The 13,237-nt window shown below is 37.1% G+C and overlaps 1 protein-coding gene across 3 annotated transcripts in view; it reads left to right on the forward strand.

Annotated features, from left to right (window-relative positions):
- Window positions 1-10,346, forward strand: part of IL31RA (interleukin 31 receptor A) — a 37,054-nt gene extending 26,708 nt beyond the window's left edge. For 2 of the 3 annotated variants that reach the window (XM_038125025.1, XM_038125024.1), the window contains exons 12-16: window positions 626-772; window positions 2,751-2,891; window positions 4,108-4,201; window positions 5,711-5,789; window positions 6,621-10,346. In XM_038125025.1, the coding sequence (XP_037980953.1) occupies window positions 626-772; window positions 2,751-2,891; window positions 4,108-4,201; window positions 5,711-5,789; window positions 6,621-7,220 (1,061 nt within the window). In that variant the 3' untranslated portion in view covers window positions 7,221-10,346. The remainder of the gene's footprint in view (window positions 1-625; window positions 773-2,750; window positions 2,892-4,107; window positions 4,202-5,710; window positions 5,790-6,620) is intronic. The other variant, XM_038125026.1, reaches the window with a different exon arrangement.
- Window positions 10,347-13,237: the final 2,891 nt, after the last annotated feature.

Consider the following 13,237-nt stretch of genomic DNA (forward strand, 5'->3'; position numbering starts at 1 on the left):
ATAATTACTAGCACAGTCAGAACTGGGTTTTGAGTGCTTTCCTGTTTATAGGTAGCTGTGACAACACTCAAGGTTGTTAGAGAATGGGAAGGAAGTTTTAAAACTGCAACACAGAGAACTCGTTCTTCAAAAAGTCTCCACAAAGTTATGAGCAGTGCATGTGAGGTGGTATTGTGTAAGCAGAAAGGCTTTGTTTAGCGTGATGGGCAAGGCTGAGGATGCTGGGGGTGCAGGAGATGCCACTTGAATCCCAGCTCAGCCAGAGACCTTCTGCAAAGGCAGTGGCCTTGCACCTGAGTCCCCACCAGGAGTGCACAAAGGATAATTTTCCTCTTGATCTGTCCCTGATGTTCTAACAATAAAGCCTTTCAATGATATCTAAGTATTTGAATACAGTAACACCTAAAACTATGCAAATACCAGAATAGGTGAGGGGAAGTTTTATCAGAAGAATTCCTACATTAAAGAGAGTGAGAAAAGTTAAGGACTGTGTCAGAGCACTAAGTTTACATATTATCTCATGTATACGTTTCCTCTAATGTTACTGATATGTGTAAAATAACAGAGGCAGATAACACTATTGACTATTTTACTACTTTTGCTATTTCATAATGCTTCTCTGTAGAGCCATCAGAAGGACCTGTGGTTGATACAGGCATTCTGGGGAAAAATGAAGTTACAATAAAGTGGAATGAGATCTCAAAGGCTAGAAGAAATGGATTTATCACTAACTATACAATATTTTATAAACCTGAAGGTGGAAAAGAATTGAGTAAGTACACATTAAACAACAATGCTTCCAACAGGGTTATGAAATTTCCAGTCTCTCTTCCATCTTGATGCACCTTTAAAGTCAATGAAAAAAGTCATGACAGGAGTAGAGGACCTAAAATATATTAGAGAATCATAAATTCTGTGTAAAGTCATAGATCATGAGGGTTCAGTGAATTTATAAGTTTCATGAATGTCCTTGGAAGGATATGTCTTCAGCTTGTGGAAAAATATGGTGGAAATTTTCCGTTAAAGTATTTTTAAAAGCAAATTTGGAAATAACAGTAAAATAAGCTGCCAAGGAATAGCTTCTATGGACATCATTTTAGATCAGTTTCTTCAGATGTGTTTGATTTTCTGTGCTTGCCATTGCTTTTCTGGTCTGGAAGCTGATAGCATAAATTTGAGCATACTCCTAATCTCTACCTCAGGAATAGTGTCCATACAATCTGGCAGTGTAATGGTATCTGTTCAAAACTCCTTTAGTTTAAATCTCAGCGGAAGCTTTCATGAAAAGTGTTTGGGTGACCTAAAGTTTTCTTCCTATGTGGTTTATAAAGAAAGCTGTTGGATCATTCAGTGCTTCAGAATTGGTTTTGTTTTCCTTCCTTTTTTTAGATGTCATTGTTATCAGACACCTAACATGATCTCTTTTGCAAAATTTTCAGACTTACAAATCTTGTGATGCTTGTTTATTATGGGTATCCAGTTCAGACCAGGGCAATTCCTGATTATTTTTAAATGTGAAAGAGAAAGCTGATTATTTCTGTGAGATTCAGTAATCTGTACACAGTTTTTCCTATTATGTTGGTTTCTCAGTAATTTAATGCTGACTGCTTTGTGCAGGGTCATCTGTGAGACATGGAGCCTCATGTTACAGAGCTGTACTTCTCCATGTTACTTGTAGTGTAAACCAGGCTGTGCCCCTTTTAGGACTTCAGATTATTTTCTTTAGAAAACTAGTTGTAAATACCAACGCAAGGGAGTTAAATTGAAATGGCAAAACATGCTGTACTGATGTTTTTGAGGCTTCGCTAATGTCATGTATTCTTGATAATAGTAGGATGTTGGCGTGTGTGCCAAGGTGACTTCACTAATGGCCGCCTAGCACTAGGACTTCACTTTCCCACTCTTGACTTAAGAGAAACTCAGTTTAACTTGGGATATATTGCAGCACAACTGTTTCCTGGGTGTTTCTTGATAGAACTGACTGAGGAAATGAATTGCCTTTGACTTTACGCACCAGAAAATGTTTTCGTGACTGTAATTTCTCATATGAAGATGCGTTTGGTACCGTTAATAGGATTTTTTATGAAGAGGCATTTGGTACTGTTAGTAGGATTTTTTTATGTCCTGCTTAAAAAAATTTAAAGGTGAAGCACATTACATCAATTTCAATACTGGAGAATGTATTGGAAACAGAGTTCTAGTCATAAAAGCATTTTGAAACTTGGAAAAAAAATTCCTTTTGATTTTGACTTTCCTTTGACTTTATTGGGGTGGTATCCTAGTGCTGATAGATGACATTCTTTTGGATGATCAGTGTCTAACTGCATGTAGTAGAAATATAGTTGAATTTTACAAGCTACAGAAATCATTTGAAGTTCTTAGTTTCTGAGACAACTATTTTGAGGAAATAAAGTTCTCAAAGCACTGTTTTCATTGATAATCTGCAGGAGAACATAGTTCACCTATCTTTAATATTAGCAAAAATATTTGTATTTATTTTTAAAAGTAAATATGTTCAGGTTTTTTAATTGTAAATGGTTCAGGTTTTTGCCTCAAACTTTTAAGTAGTATTGATAAAGATTGTTCAGTGATACAGGTTTTGTCTTTTAGAAGACTGGTAAGGTTGCTTTGTATTTCAAGTTACCTTTAAAACAGTTTGTGATCTGTTATTTTAGAAGTTGCTAAGTAAGTGTACAGTTCCCTGATATAACATTACTTTTGTGTATTTACATAAATCTTCTCCATAAAAGATGAAACAGTGAACTCTGATGTTCTACAATACAGACTGAAGTCCTTACAGGCTAATACACAATATACTGTTCGGATCATGGCAAGCAACAAAGCTGGTGGAACCAGTGGAGAGCCAAAAACCTTCAAGACTTTAAAATTGGGTAAGTAATAATCCAGGTTACTTATTTCTATTTTAAAAAATGGGCTTGGGAATAAGAAATACAGGACATTGTTGTCTAGGCATTTGTTAACTTCTATTTGTTTTTTAAGTAGTGTTGAACCAAACAAGGAAGAATTGGCAACAGTAGTTGAATTTAACTTAATTTCACTGACAATCTCACAGACTAAAAAAACCCTCAGAATTAGAAGTCAACTCTGAAAATCTTTATTTCCTTGTCAGTAAAGCAGTGGAGTACTATGGTTGTTTGTGGAAGCAGCAGTGTGTATGCTATCAGCTATGGGATGGGATGCCCTACACTTCATTAAAAAGTAGACTTTTACATCTGAGAGATTTACAATAACCACACATTGTGTTGCACCTGTTCTGGTATATAAGCTTAACTGGCACACGAGTGCAGTGGTTGTGGCCAGTGAGTGTGTAGGAAAATACCTTTTCATATCTTGTACTATTTATTTTAGCCAGATTTGACAAGGTATAATGGTAATAGATCAGAAGCTCAGACATTTCCTCATTTCAACTTCAGGAAGAATGTTCTCAGTATATTCCTAAATGCCTCTGGTACTTGGAAATTAGCTCAGAAATCTGAGCAGTGTTTCAGCCAGAGAACTGTTTTTTTGTTTTTTTTTTTTTTTTTTTTTGTAGTTCAAAATCTCTCATCTCCTGCACTCAATTTGCTATTTATCTTTTTGTAACTGGTAGAAGTGGCATGGACCTGCAGATTTAGGTGAGCGTAAAATAACAGGTGACCAAGTGGCACTAGAGCCTTCATCCTAGGTTGCTTTGAAAGGTTGACATGGTATGACCCTAAGCAGCCTGATCTAGGTTTAAAGTTGCATGAAGTTATCTACAGATATCCCCTCCAATCTAAATTACTGTGTGATTCTGTTAAATAAAGGAAATTTTAAAATGTGATTCATCCGTTCCTGAAACATCCTGAAAAGTCTCATCATGATCTGTTTTTTTGGCTCAGTAACTGTGGCTTGTTGGAACCCAAATACTCATCTTTTGACTCATCATAGAATGGGTGTCCTACAGTATTCTGAGTAATTTTGTCTAGTTTTGACAGAACTCTTTAGAATTTGTGCTAATTAAGTGGCTTGGATATTTAAAATTAGCTGTCTTAAGGGAATACCTGAAGCAACAACAATGTGGACTAATCAGTGTTTTGGTTTTTATTTCTTTGTTTTTGTCTAAAGATAAAGAAGATATCTTTTTTATTGCTATACCTGTTGAGATAAGCATTTTGTGTCTGATAGGCCTTTGGATAACATGCGTTTTGAAAAAACACACGTGAGTATATTTACTACTGCCTAAAACTGAATGCAACCATTTAAAATTAACCTGTAAAATGGGAATTTTTATTTATTTTATAAATGCCTTTGTTGTGTTCAAAACCAATGACTAAATAGAAAACAAGCAATTGAAGTAACAAATAAGTAAGTGTACAGGTTATACTTTGACTACAGTTTATGTGCTGTAGTCCAAATATAAGTATTAGTTTTAGAATGTTTAGTCAATTGAAACAAAATAAATGAGAGAAACCCATCTACATATCACCTACATCAGTTTATGTAAGATGTTACATACATGCCATTTGCAGTTCCATGGTCATTTAAGTGAGGGGAGCAAACTTAAAGTCAGTTTCTGAAAAATTAATAATTCCAGGAAATAAAGCTTTCTAGACACTTATAATATGCTAGAATGGTACTAGGACATAGCCCCTACTGCTTATCTTACCTATAACTATGACTCACTAGTTTGTGATGCCTTTCTTGAGCTGCAAAGGAATGAGGAAAAAACCTAGAAATTACATTCTGTGAAAACATTTGGATGCATGATCCTTGAGTATGGATCTGCATCTGCACATGGTTCATAACCCTTTCATCTGCTGTCACGGATGTCCCCTGACAGATTTTAAATTTTTTCTCTGAGCATGGGGTTCCAGTAACAGTCCAAAGATGACTGTGAGGGTTTTTTTAAGGCTATAAAATATTTTCACAAGAAAAGTGACTGAGTTGTTTGGCTGATGAGAAGGTTAAAAATCTGAATTATTTTGGGGCATTCTAAGCTACTGGAACAAATACTGTCCTCAAGTGGAAAAGCATCAGGTAGTAAGTACAACTGAAGGAATAATTTCCATGCCTTTTACATCTTCATCTGTGTTGAGTATACTGAACTTTTACAATAGTAAAAACTATTTTTTGTTTCTGAAGAATGCTTTGAGATGCAGTAGAATGTTTATATTCTTGTGTAGATGAAATTGCCATGTGAAAAGTCAAGCTAAGGACTGGTTTTCGTTCCCTTGCCTCTCTACCCAATGTCAATGAGTGATTAAATGAGTGAGTGTCCTTTATCTGCTAATTTAGGAACTCAGTGTAGTTCTAATGTGGTATAGTGCTAGGGTCACTTTCCTTGAACAAATCCACCTGAGATGGATTTTCACTGAAGAAACATCCTGAAAAATGATCACAACAGAATTTGTATACCGTCTTATTTTGGCATGCTCTTATTTAAATACTATTTAATTGAGTAATATAATATAATAAAACATAATATATGATATAATATAAAATGGCTTTCCAGCAATGTCTCTGTAACCCAAGAGATCTTGTTGAGATCTTTTGTAATAAGAATCAGCGTATGGGAAAACAATTTTATTGAAAAGCATTGTGTTGATATAGAAAACACTTCCTTTCTGAAAGTTTGATACTTTAGCAGTTTTTGGAATTTCTGGTGATTTGTTAATTTTAATAATCTATTTCTTTCATAACTTGGCTAAAATTTCTTTCTCAATTGTAGGTTTAAAAAGGTTTGCTGGCCTGATATACCAAATCCTGAAGAAAGCCTTGCAGTGGAATGGCCTCTTGCTTCATCTGTGGTAGTAGTTGGAATTTTATGCATTAAAGAAGGGATCAAATGGAGGGGAAATAAATCCTTTTCTGGCAGTCATTTTATTAATCAAAACCCCCCCTTCACTGAGTTTCATTCTTCTTACATGCTAAAGAATGCTCTTTGTAGTATTCCAAAATAATAGGGAAGTTGCATCTTCATAAAGTTTATTAATTAATTCTTATAGGATATTGGGAAATAATGTTTTGAAGTGACAAAGTGGTTGGTGGATGTGCTTCATTTAATGAAGTAAATTAAATTTGCACAGGCTATTGAGTCTGTTAAATCAGGTTTCCACATCTGCACACCTCCTCTCTTCTTCACAAAAAATGTATTGCAACATAGTAAAATTTGGTATATGGTTGTACTAACAGTTCTGTCTTTTTATTTTTTGAATATTTATTCCTTATTAAAGTTTCAATGTTTATTTGAATGGAGTGGAGTTGACCAGGTTTGCACAGAAAGTGTAATTTATGGATAATGGGATTTAAACTTTTTTCTCAAAAATGTCTGGTTAGACAAGAAAAGATGGACACAATCCAAACCTGATTCTGAGCCTTCACTGAAATTCATTATTTCATTATGTACAGAAAACCTAATATGAAAGTGTTTAGCAAATGGACAGAATAACATTGCCTTTTTTAGTACTCATTCACATGTAAATGCATCCCATCTAAAAAGCACGAGAACTCTTTACTGGTGCAAGTCTGAAATTACAAGTTAAACAGAGTTCAAATAGCAATAATTTATTTATTGAAAAATGAACTGATACATTATCTATCCCTTTATAACTCTCCAATTTATCCCTTTGTCTTGACAGAATAATTCATTTTTGAAGAGAATGTCATCTCAGTCTAAAACTGTAGACTTTGAAGACATAAATGTTTTGGAATATTGTTTTCCTCAAGAAAGTCAGGAAGGATCACTACTAATAAATTATGAAAACCATGTTTCTGAATGTACTGATATTAATACAAAGGGCATAACTAACAGAGATGAAAAGATACTGCATAATGAAGAGAATGAAGCTGCTGAAAGTTTTTCCCCATCCATGCCTTATATAATTACTGATCAATTTACCAGACGTCAAATGCATTCAGCTTTGATACCAGTGAAGGAAGTCCAGCCCATAGAAGTGGTGGCAAATGATGTGCCTGGATGTCAGCAGAATCCAATTAAAAATGAAGAAAATGACAACGAGGAAGTTTTAAAGCTGGAAGATTTCAGTGAAAAAGCACTGTTCAATCCATATCTTAAAAATTCAGTTAAAACCAGGGAATTCCTTGTTTCTGAGAGCTTGCCAGAGCACAGTACAGATGAACGCAAAAGCCAGTCAAGTGTCTTACCTCCTTTTCAACCAAATGTTCTGGGACAATCCTACGTAACAGTGGACATGTTCAGGCTGGCCAAAGGTCAGTAGTGTGAGAGAACTCCATTGTAGAATCCTCCTGTGAGATATCCCTTGGCACTGCTGCTCACAGGCATTCACATGTTCTAAGGTGGCTGATCTCAGTTAATTTGGATGGGAACACCCTCTTCCTTCAAATAGTTGTGAAGTAATTTCTTACACTGTGTATGTACACGTCAGAGTTCACTTTCAGTGGGGATGTTTGAGGTTTTTGTTGGTTTGGTTTTTTGTTTTGTTTTGTTTTGTTTTTTTTTTTTTTTACCAGACATGCCAGTAGTGAGACATAAGAAATAGCTTTCGTTATTTCTTCTTAGTTCTCCTGTATGAACTTGCTAAAACAAACTGATATTTGTTGCGGGAGTATTTGTACTCATCATTTGAGATGAGTACAAGCAGCTCATCTCCTGCTCCCTCACAACCAGTTCCCAAGGCTCAGCTCTGATGGGGAAACATGGGCAGACTTGAACAGAGTCAGAATCTGCCAAATCCTTCCTTCAGTTACATGGAACAGAACTACTTTCCTGTTCTTATTTCCCTTGATTATTTTTCGTCTGGTTTTATATATCGTGTTCCTCTTGTTTTACAAATATTTTCTACATTTCAGGAGTTGTATCCTGACTCCTGAATTAATAGTTTTGGCTTATAGTTTCTTGTCTTTAATGAGAGTATATTTGCTGCACCTGCATTTCGGAAAATGTGTTATGCTTGCTATGTTACTTCCTTTTCTTTGGAAACTACTCATGGCTTTAGTAGTTCTCAGCATTTTGTGCTGTTTTTCTTTCTACTGTTTGCTTCCTAAAAACAAGCAGGAAAAACAACCCTTAGAACTGCTTATTGAAGGATAACTTCTAATCTTCTTGCTCTGTCCTTCTAATTTGTTTAAATTTAAAACTGTGTTTCCCAGTTGAGATTTTGGTATTTTGAACTGAAAAAAAAATCAACTAAGTATGTCATGTTGTGTTAGAAAAAGCATTGCATTAGGAAGTTATTTTTCAGGGAGGTAATGAAAAAACACTAAGTCTGTAAAATCTTCCCAGATATTCTCTGGTAATTGATTTAGGATTAGGTATTTCTACATGAAGGATATAACTTTTGTCATTTGTTTTATGATTTTGTTAAGTCATAAATCTAATTATAGTTTTCCTTTTACAGATCAGCAATTAAGCAGTAAAACACTCAATCACACTAATTTTTTAACTAGAAAGAGGCCATTATTGTAAAACTCTTGGTGAAATCTCTGCTAAATAACAGGTTAAAAAAGACAGAGAGTCAAATTAATTGTATTAGAAGGGGATGTTCAGTTTGACACATATGGGGTATATGGCAGTTTTAAGACTTTGAGTTATTTTTACAGTATTTAGAGGCTTGATGTTATCAGTCTTGTTTACACAAGATTGTAGTTTACACAACTACAGATTTATTTCAAGGTAAAAAAGATACAGGAGTTATGGGGATAGAAAAATGAGAGACAAATGTGAATAGGATTAGAAAGCATTTCCTTTTTGTGCAGGAAGAGGAGTGGAAGAATGAAAAATATATTGTAAGCATGAATGAGGAGGCTGAGCCTTCCCCTGGATGCAGTGGCTATTACTTGCATTGTTTTGGTGAAAACAGTGTAAAGTTTTGCATTTAGGATCTTTTTCTGTAGTTTGGGAGCTGCTTTAACTTTGAACAATGTTCCTCTAGTTGTCAAGAAAGGATAGGAAAACAATTCCTGCAAATGTCCCTTAGCCAGCAACACTGATTTCCTTCTCTCATGTTTGTTGGATCACTTTCTCAACCACAGTGCTCCAAGATGAAATGCATATATGTTTGCTCTTATAAATCCTTGTTCATTGAGGTGAGTCATACTCAGAAATTAGGACAAAGCTTAGGTTAGGTCAGTGCTTTTTTTCTGCTTCTTCAGTTGGTTCTTGACTTCTCACTCACAGCGACGTTGTTGTCTCCCTGGTCTCAGAACTCACTGATTCCATCACAGCAATTCTCTTCCTTAAATCTCAGTGTTTGTTTTAATCTCACAATATATAAAAATAAATACATGCAGAGATATTTTGGGCCTTTCTAGGAATTGTTTAGCAGCTAAATGAAAGCTGCATATTCTGAGTTGCTGTTTGAGACAGGTAAAAAGTGAAAATAATGCAACCTTTAAGGTATCATTAGAAAGGGGAGCTTCTTGCTGGGTGGCTTGGCTAGGTTATCCTTGTAACAATTCTTAGGTTCTGGAGGGTAAGTATATCCTTCTTTTTTTATCCCACTTTATTTCCTTCAATATAGATATTCTGCTTTTCTCTCCTCATTTTTCTACTTCCCTTCCCCATTATTTTCTCACAAAAAGCAGAATGCTAGAAGTTGGCTCAGTACATTCCAGAAAGTAAGGCTGCCTTTTGTACATGCTTTGGAAAGGAAGTTTCTTGTACTTGTTTATTTTGCATTGAGAGTTGTACTCCTTCTGACCTTTTGCAATGTGTCTTTCAAACTAACACTGTGAACCATTAAAAAATTAAAACTGAGAAAACGTGTAAAAATTTTTTTATTGATTTATACTAAATGCACCATTTAGACATTTTAGATTTTCATATTCATATAGAATAGGTCTCACTTTTGACTGCTGTTTACAGTGTCACAAGACAGTGGGCTTTACTCATAGTATTTTTCTATGGCCACAATTTGACTTGGTAACTTCCTTTGAATGTTCAACAACAAGAGTATTATTCCTTGGGTTGTTATTCAACAGAAGTATTATACAATAGTATTATATACTTGGTTTGTTATTCAGGCCAGAAAAATAAGTTTCCAAGTCAGTTTGTTAATGAAACAGGTACTTATTAGACAGCACTAATTCCTGGGAGCAGAGGGTGGTCTGAAAAGAATCAAGAGGAGCTCAGCCCAGGTGCTGTTTGTCAAGGCCGAGGATTAATGAGCATTTCTCAGCTTATAGTGTGTCTGGTGAGGGAGGGCAGGATGCACCACCACAATCCACCCCGTGACTGAAGTCAGCTTCTCTGGGCATGGTACCCCAGGCAGCAATACAGCCTTGGGATAGAGTGGCAGGAAAGCTGCCCCATGGAAAAGGACCTGGGGGTGCTGGTGACAGCAGCTGAACATGAGCCAGGGTGTGCCCAGGTGGCCAAGAAGGGCAATGGCATCCTGGCCTGGATCAGCAATGGTGTGGCCAGCAGGAGCAGGGCAGGGATTGTCCCCCTGTGCTGGGCACTGGTGAGGCCACACCTCGAGTGCTGTGTCCAGCTCTGGGCCCTCACTGCAGGAAAGACACTGAGGAGCTGGAGAGAGTGCAGAGAAGGGCAATGGAGCTGGGGCAGGGTCTGGAGCACAGGTCCTGTGAGGAGCAGCTGAGGGAGCAGGGGGTGTTTATCCTGGAGAAAAGGAGGCTCAGGGGAGACCTTATCAGTCTCCATCACTGCCTGAAAGGAGGCTGTGGCCAGGAGAGGGTTGGCTTCTTCTCCTAAGGAACAAATGGTAGAATAAGAGGAAATGACCTCAAGTTGTGACAGGAAGGGTTTAGACTGGATATTAGGAAAAATTTCTCCACCAAAAGGCTTCTCATGCACTGGGCCAAGCTGCCCAGGGAAGTGTTGAAGTGGGGGTATTTAAAAGATATGTGTGTGGCTCTTGGGGACATAGTTAAGTGGTGAACTTGGTAGTCGTGGGTTAGCAGTTGGACTCCATGATCTTACAGGTACCTTCCAACCTAAAAAAGTCTGTGACTATAAAGGGCACATTCAAAACACAATCCACTTTATTGATGTTACGCTTTTCTCCAGGGCAGAAAGGAGCTGAGAACTTAATGAGATCTGAAATCTGATCAGACTTTTGTAGGTGCACCCATGCATACCATTCCTAAACACAAAGATTACCTTAGAATTACCTCTGTGCTGTTCTGACCTACTCAACACACTCATTTCTTGCTCATTAAGAGCATCTTTTCAGCTAGTTGTCCATTACTTTTATTAGTATCTGGTCTCCCCTCCAGCTTCTTTCTTGTCTCCCTAATGGTTGTTAGACCTTACATGAGGAGCTGTTCAGCTGCTGTATATTATGCATCCTTGCTGTGAGAAGAAAATATGTTGCACAGGCACACTTAAAGAAAGCTGAAATGCACTCTCTTTCTCCAGTATTTGCAGAAGCAGAGCACCTCCAGATGCAGAAAGGAGTTGGGCCTGTCACTGCTGCAAGGTGGTGTAGCTTCATCAGAAGGGATGCAGTTGCAGATATACACATACATATATCATGTGCATATATACATATGCATCTATGTAACTACACTGATTCCTTTGAGAACTGGCTGTTGAAGTGCTTGTGTACACCTGAGCATATTCATGTGTGCACGTGCTTGAGCCCAGACACACTGAGGTGTCATAATTAATCTAGTTTGTGCAGGAGTACTCACAGAGAAGGAAGATGTTTATGATTTGTGTTGCTGCATAGTGTCATTCACCAGCACAGAATGCATTACAGGCTTCTTCACTGCTGGGATCTTCTCTTTTGCATTGTGCATGGAGTCTGGCATAAGAGCCCACAAGGTCCTGGCCCTTGACCAGAAACCCTAGCCCACGTTTGTGCTGTATCTGTTTAATTTAGATTGATGTGACTTGTTGCTGAGTTTAGTGTGTGAGGAGGTGACGGGCTCCCTCCAGTCACAGTTCAGTGTAAACCAACACTCGGACAGTCTGGATGCTCAGGAAGCTTTAGAAGCATGGAGGCTCAAGGCCAGAGCTACAGGGTAGGAATATCATCCATTGCTCCCATGATACAGGTGATTGCTAAGATCAGCAGTAAGAAAATAACTTTGATGCCTTGTGATGCAGCTGTGCCAGGCAAGGCAAATCTCATGGGTAAGTTGAGTAGATCTGCGCAGACACAGTGACCTTAGGGCATTAATACTGGGCTAGGTATCATGCATTTTTAAATGACACTGAAGGGCTGGGCGGAACAAATGTCAGAGACCATGCTCTGTGCAGCCTCAGGTGAACTGTGGTGCACACATTCTGATGTGGTCATGAAAGCAAGGTTTGGTCTGGTATTTTTTTGCAGTCGCATGGTACCATATCCCTTGCCCTTACGTTGTCAAGGATTAGAAATATTACAAGAAAAGATAATGAGTCAACTGAAGTTCTACCTCAAAGAAATATCAGATTTAAATTTTGAATGCTCCCTTGATGAATCAGAGTAAGAGACCTTTGTTGTAACAGGGGTTTTGTGTATTGGGTTGTAAGATTTCAGCTTTGCTTATCTAGATGTCGAAGTACAAAACAGCAAAGATTCAACAGCACGGTGTTTGGGAAGTAGCTTGTGTAACAAGCAGTGGAATTCTCTATCTCAGTGGTCACACAAACCAGTGTTTTGAATAAAAAAATCATGCTCCTTAGGCTTGTAAGAGATAATTTGCGAATATTTATTCAATAGTTTTATCTTTTGCTAGTAGCTGTTCTGAAACAGTAATATAAAATACCCTGCCAAAGATCACTCGAAAATAACACACAAAGCTTATATACCCTAAATTATTTAAGGCTATATGAAAGCTTCTTGTAAACAGATGAAACAGACAGTAATTTAAGCTAATGTCCGAGTTGCTTTGCTCTTGTATCAATCTGCTGCAAAGACAGTGAAAGTTTTGTTCCACTGCTCTGTGTTAATGTCTGGCATATTAATAACAGGAAGCAAGGCATATTCTCACTGCAGGTGAGTCTTGAGCCCACAATAATATGAGCTTATTGCAAGTATAGGTAGCTGTTAACTGCAGCCTCTTCTGTCTCCTGGCACAACTGAAATGAAATATACAGTGATCTTATGTTGTTTCTGTAGAAAGGCTGGAAAATGTGCTACTCTTGCCTCCTTGCATAATTAAAGGAATTTATATGTCCTGTGAACAAAGGATGGCATTTGTAAACAGAGCTGACAAAAAATTATTAAGCATTGTTTTATTGTTTTTGTCCTAGTTTTTGTCATTTTCCTTAGTCATCCTGTTTATTAGACATATTTATTCCAAAATACTATTATTAATTCCAAAA

Source organism: Motacilla alba, chromosome Z, assembly GCF_015832195.1.
Source record: "Motacilla alba alba isolate MOTALB_02 chromosome Z, Motacilla_alba_V1.0_pri, whole genome shotgun sequence".
Classification (NCBI taxonomy): Eukaryota; Metazoa; Chordata; class Aves; order Passeriformes; family Motacillidae; genus Motacilla; species Motacilla alba.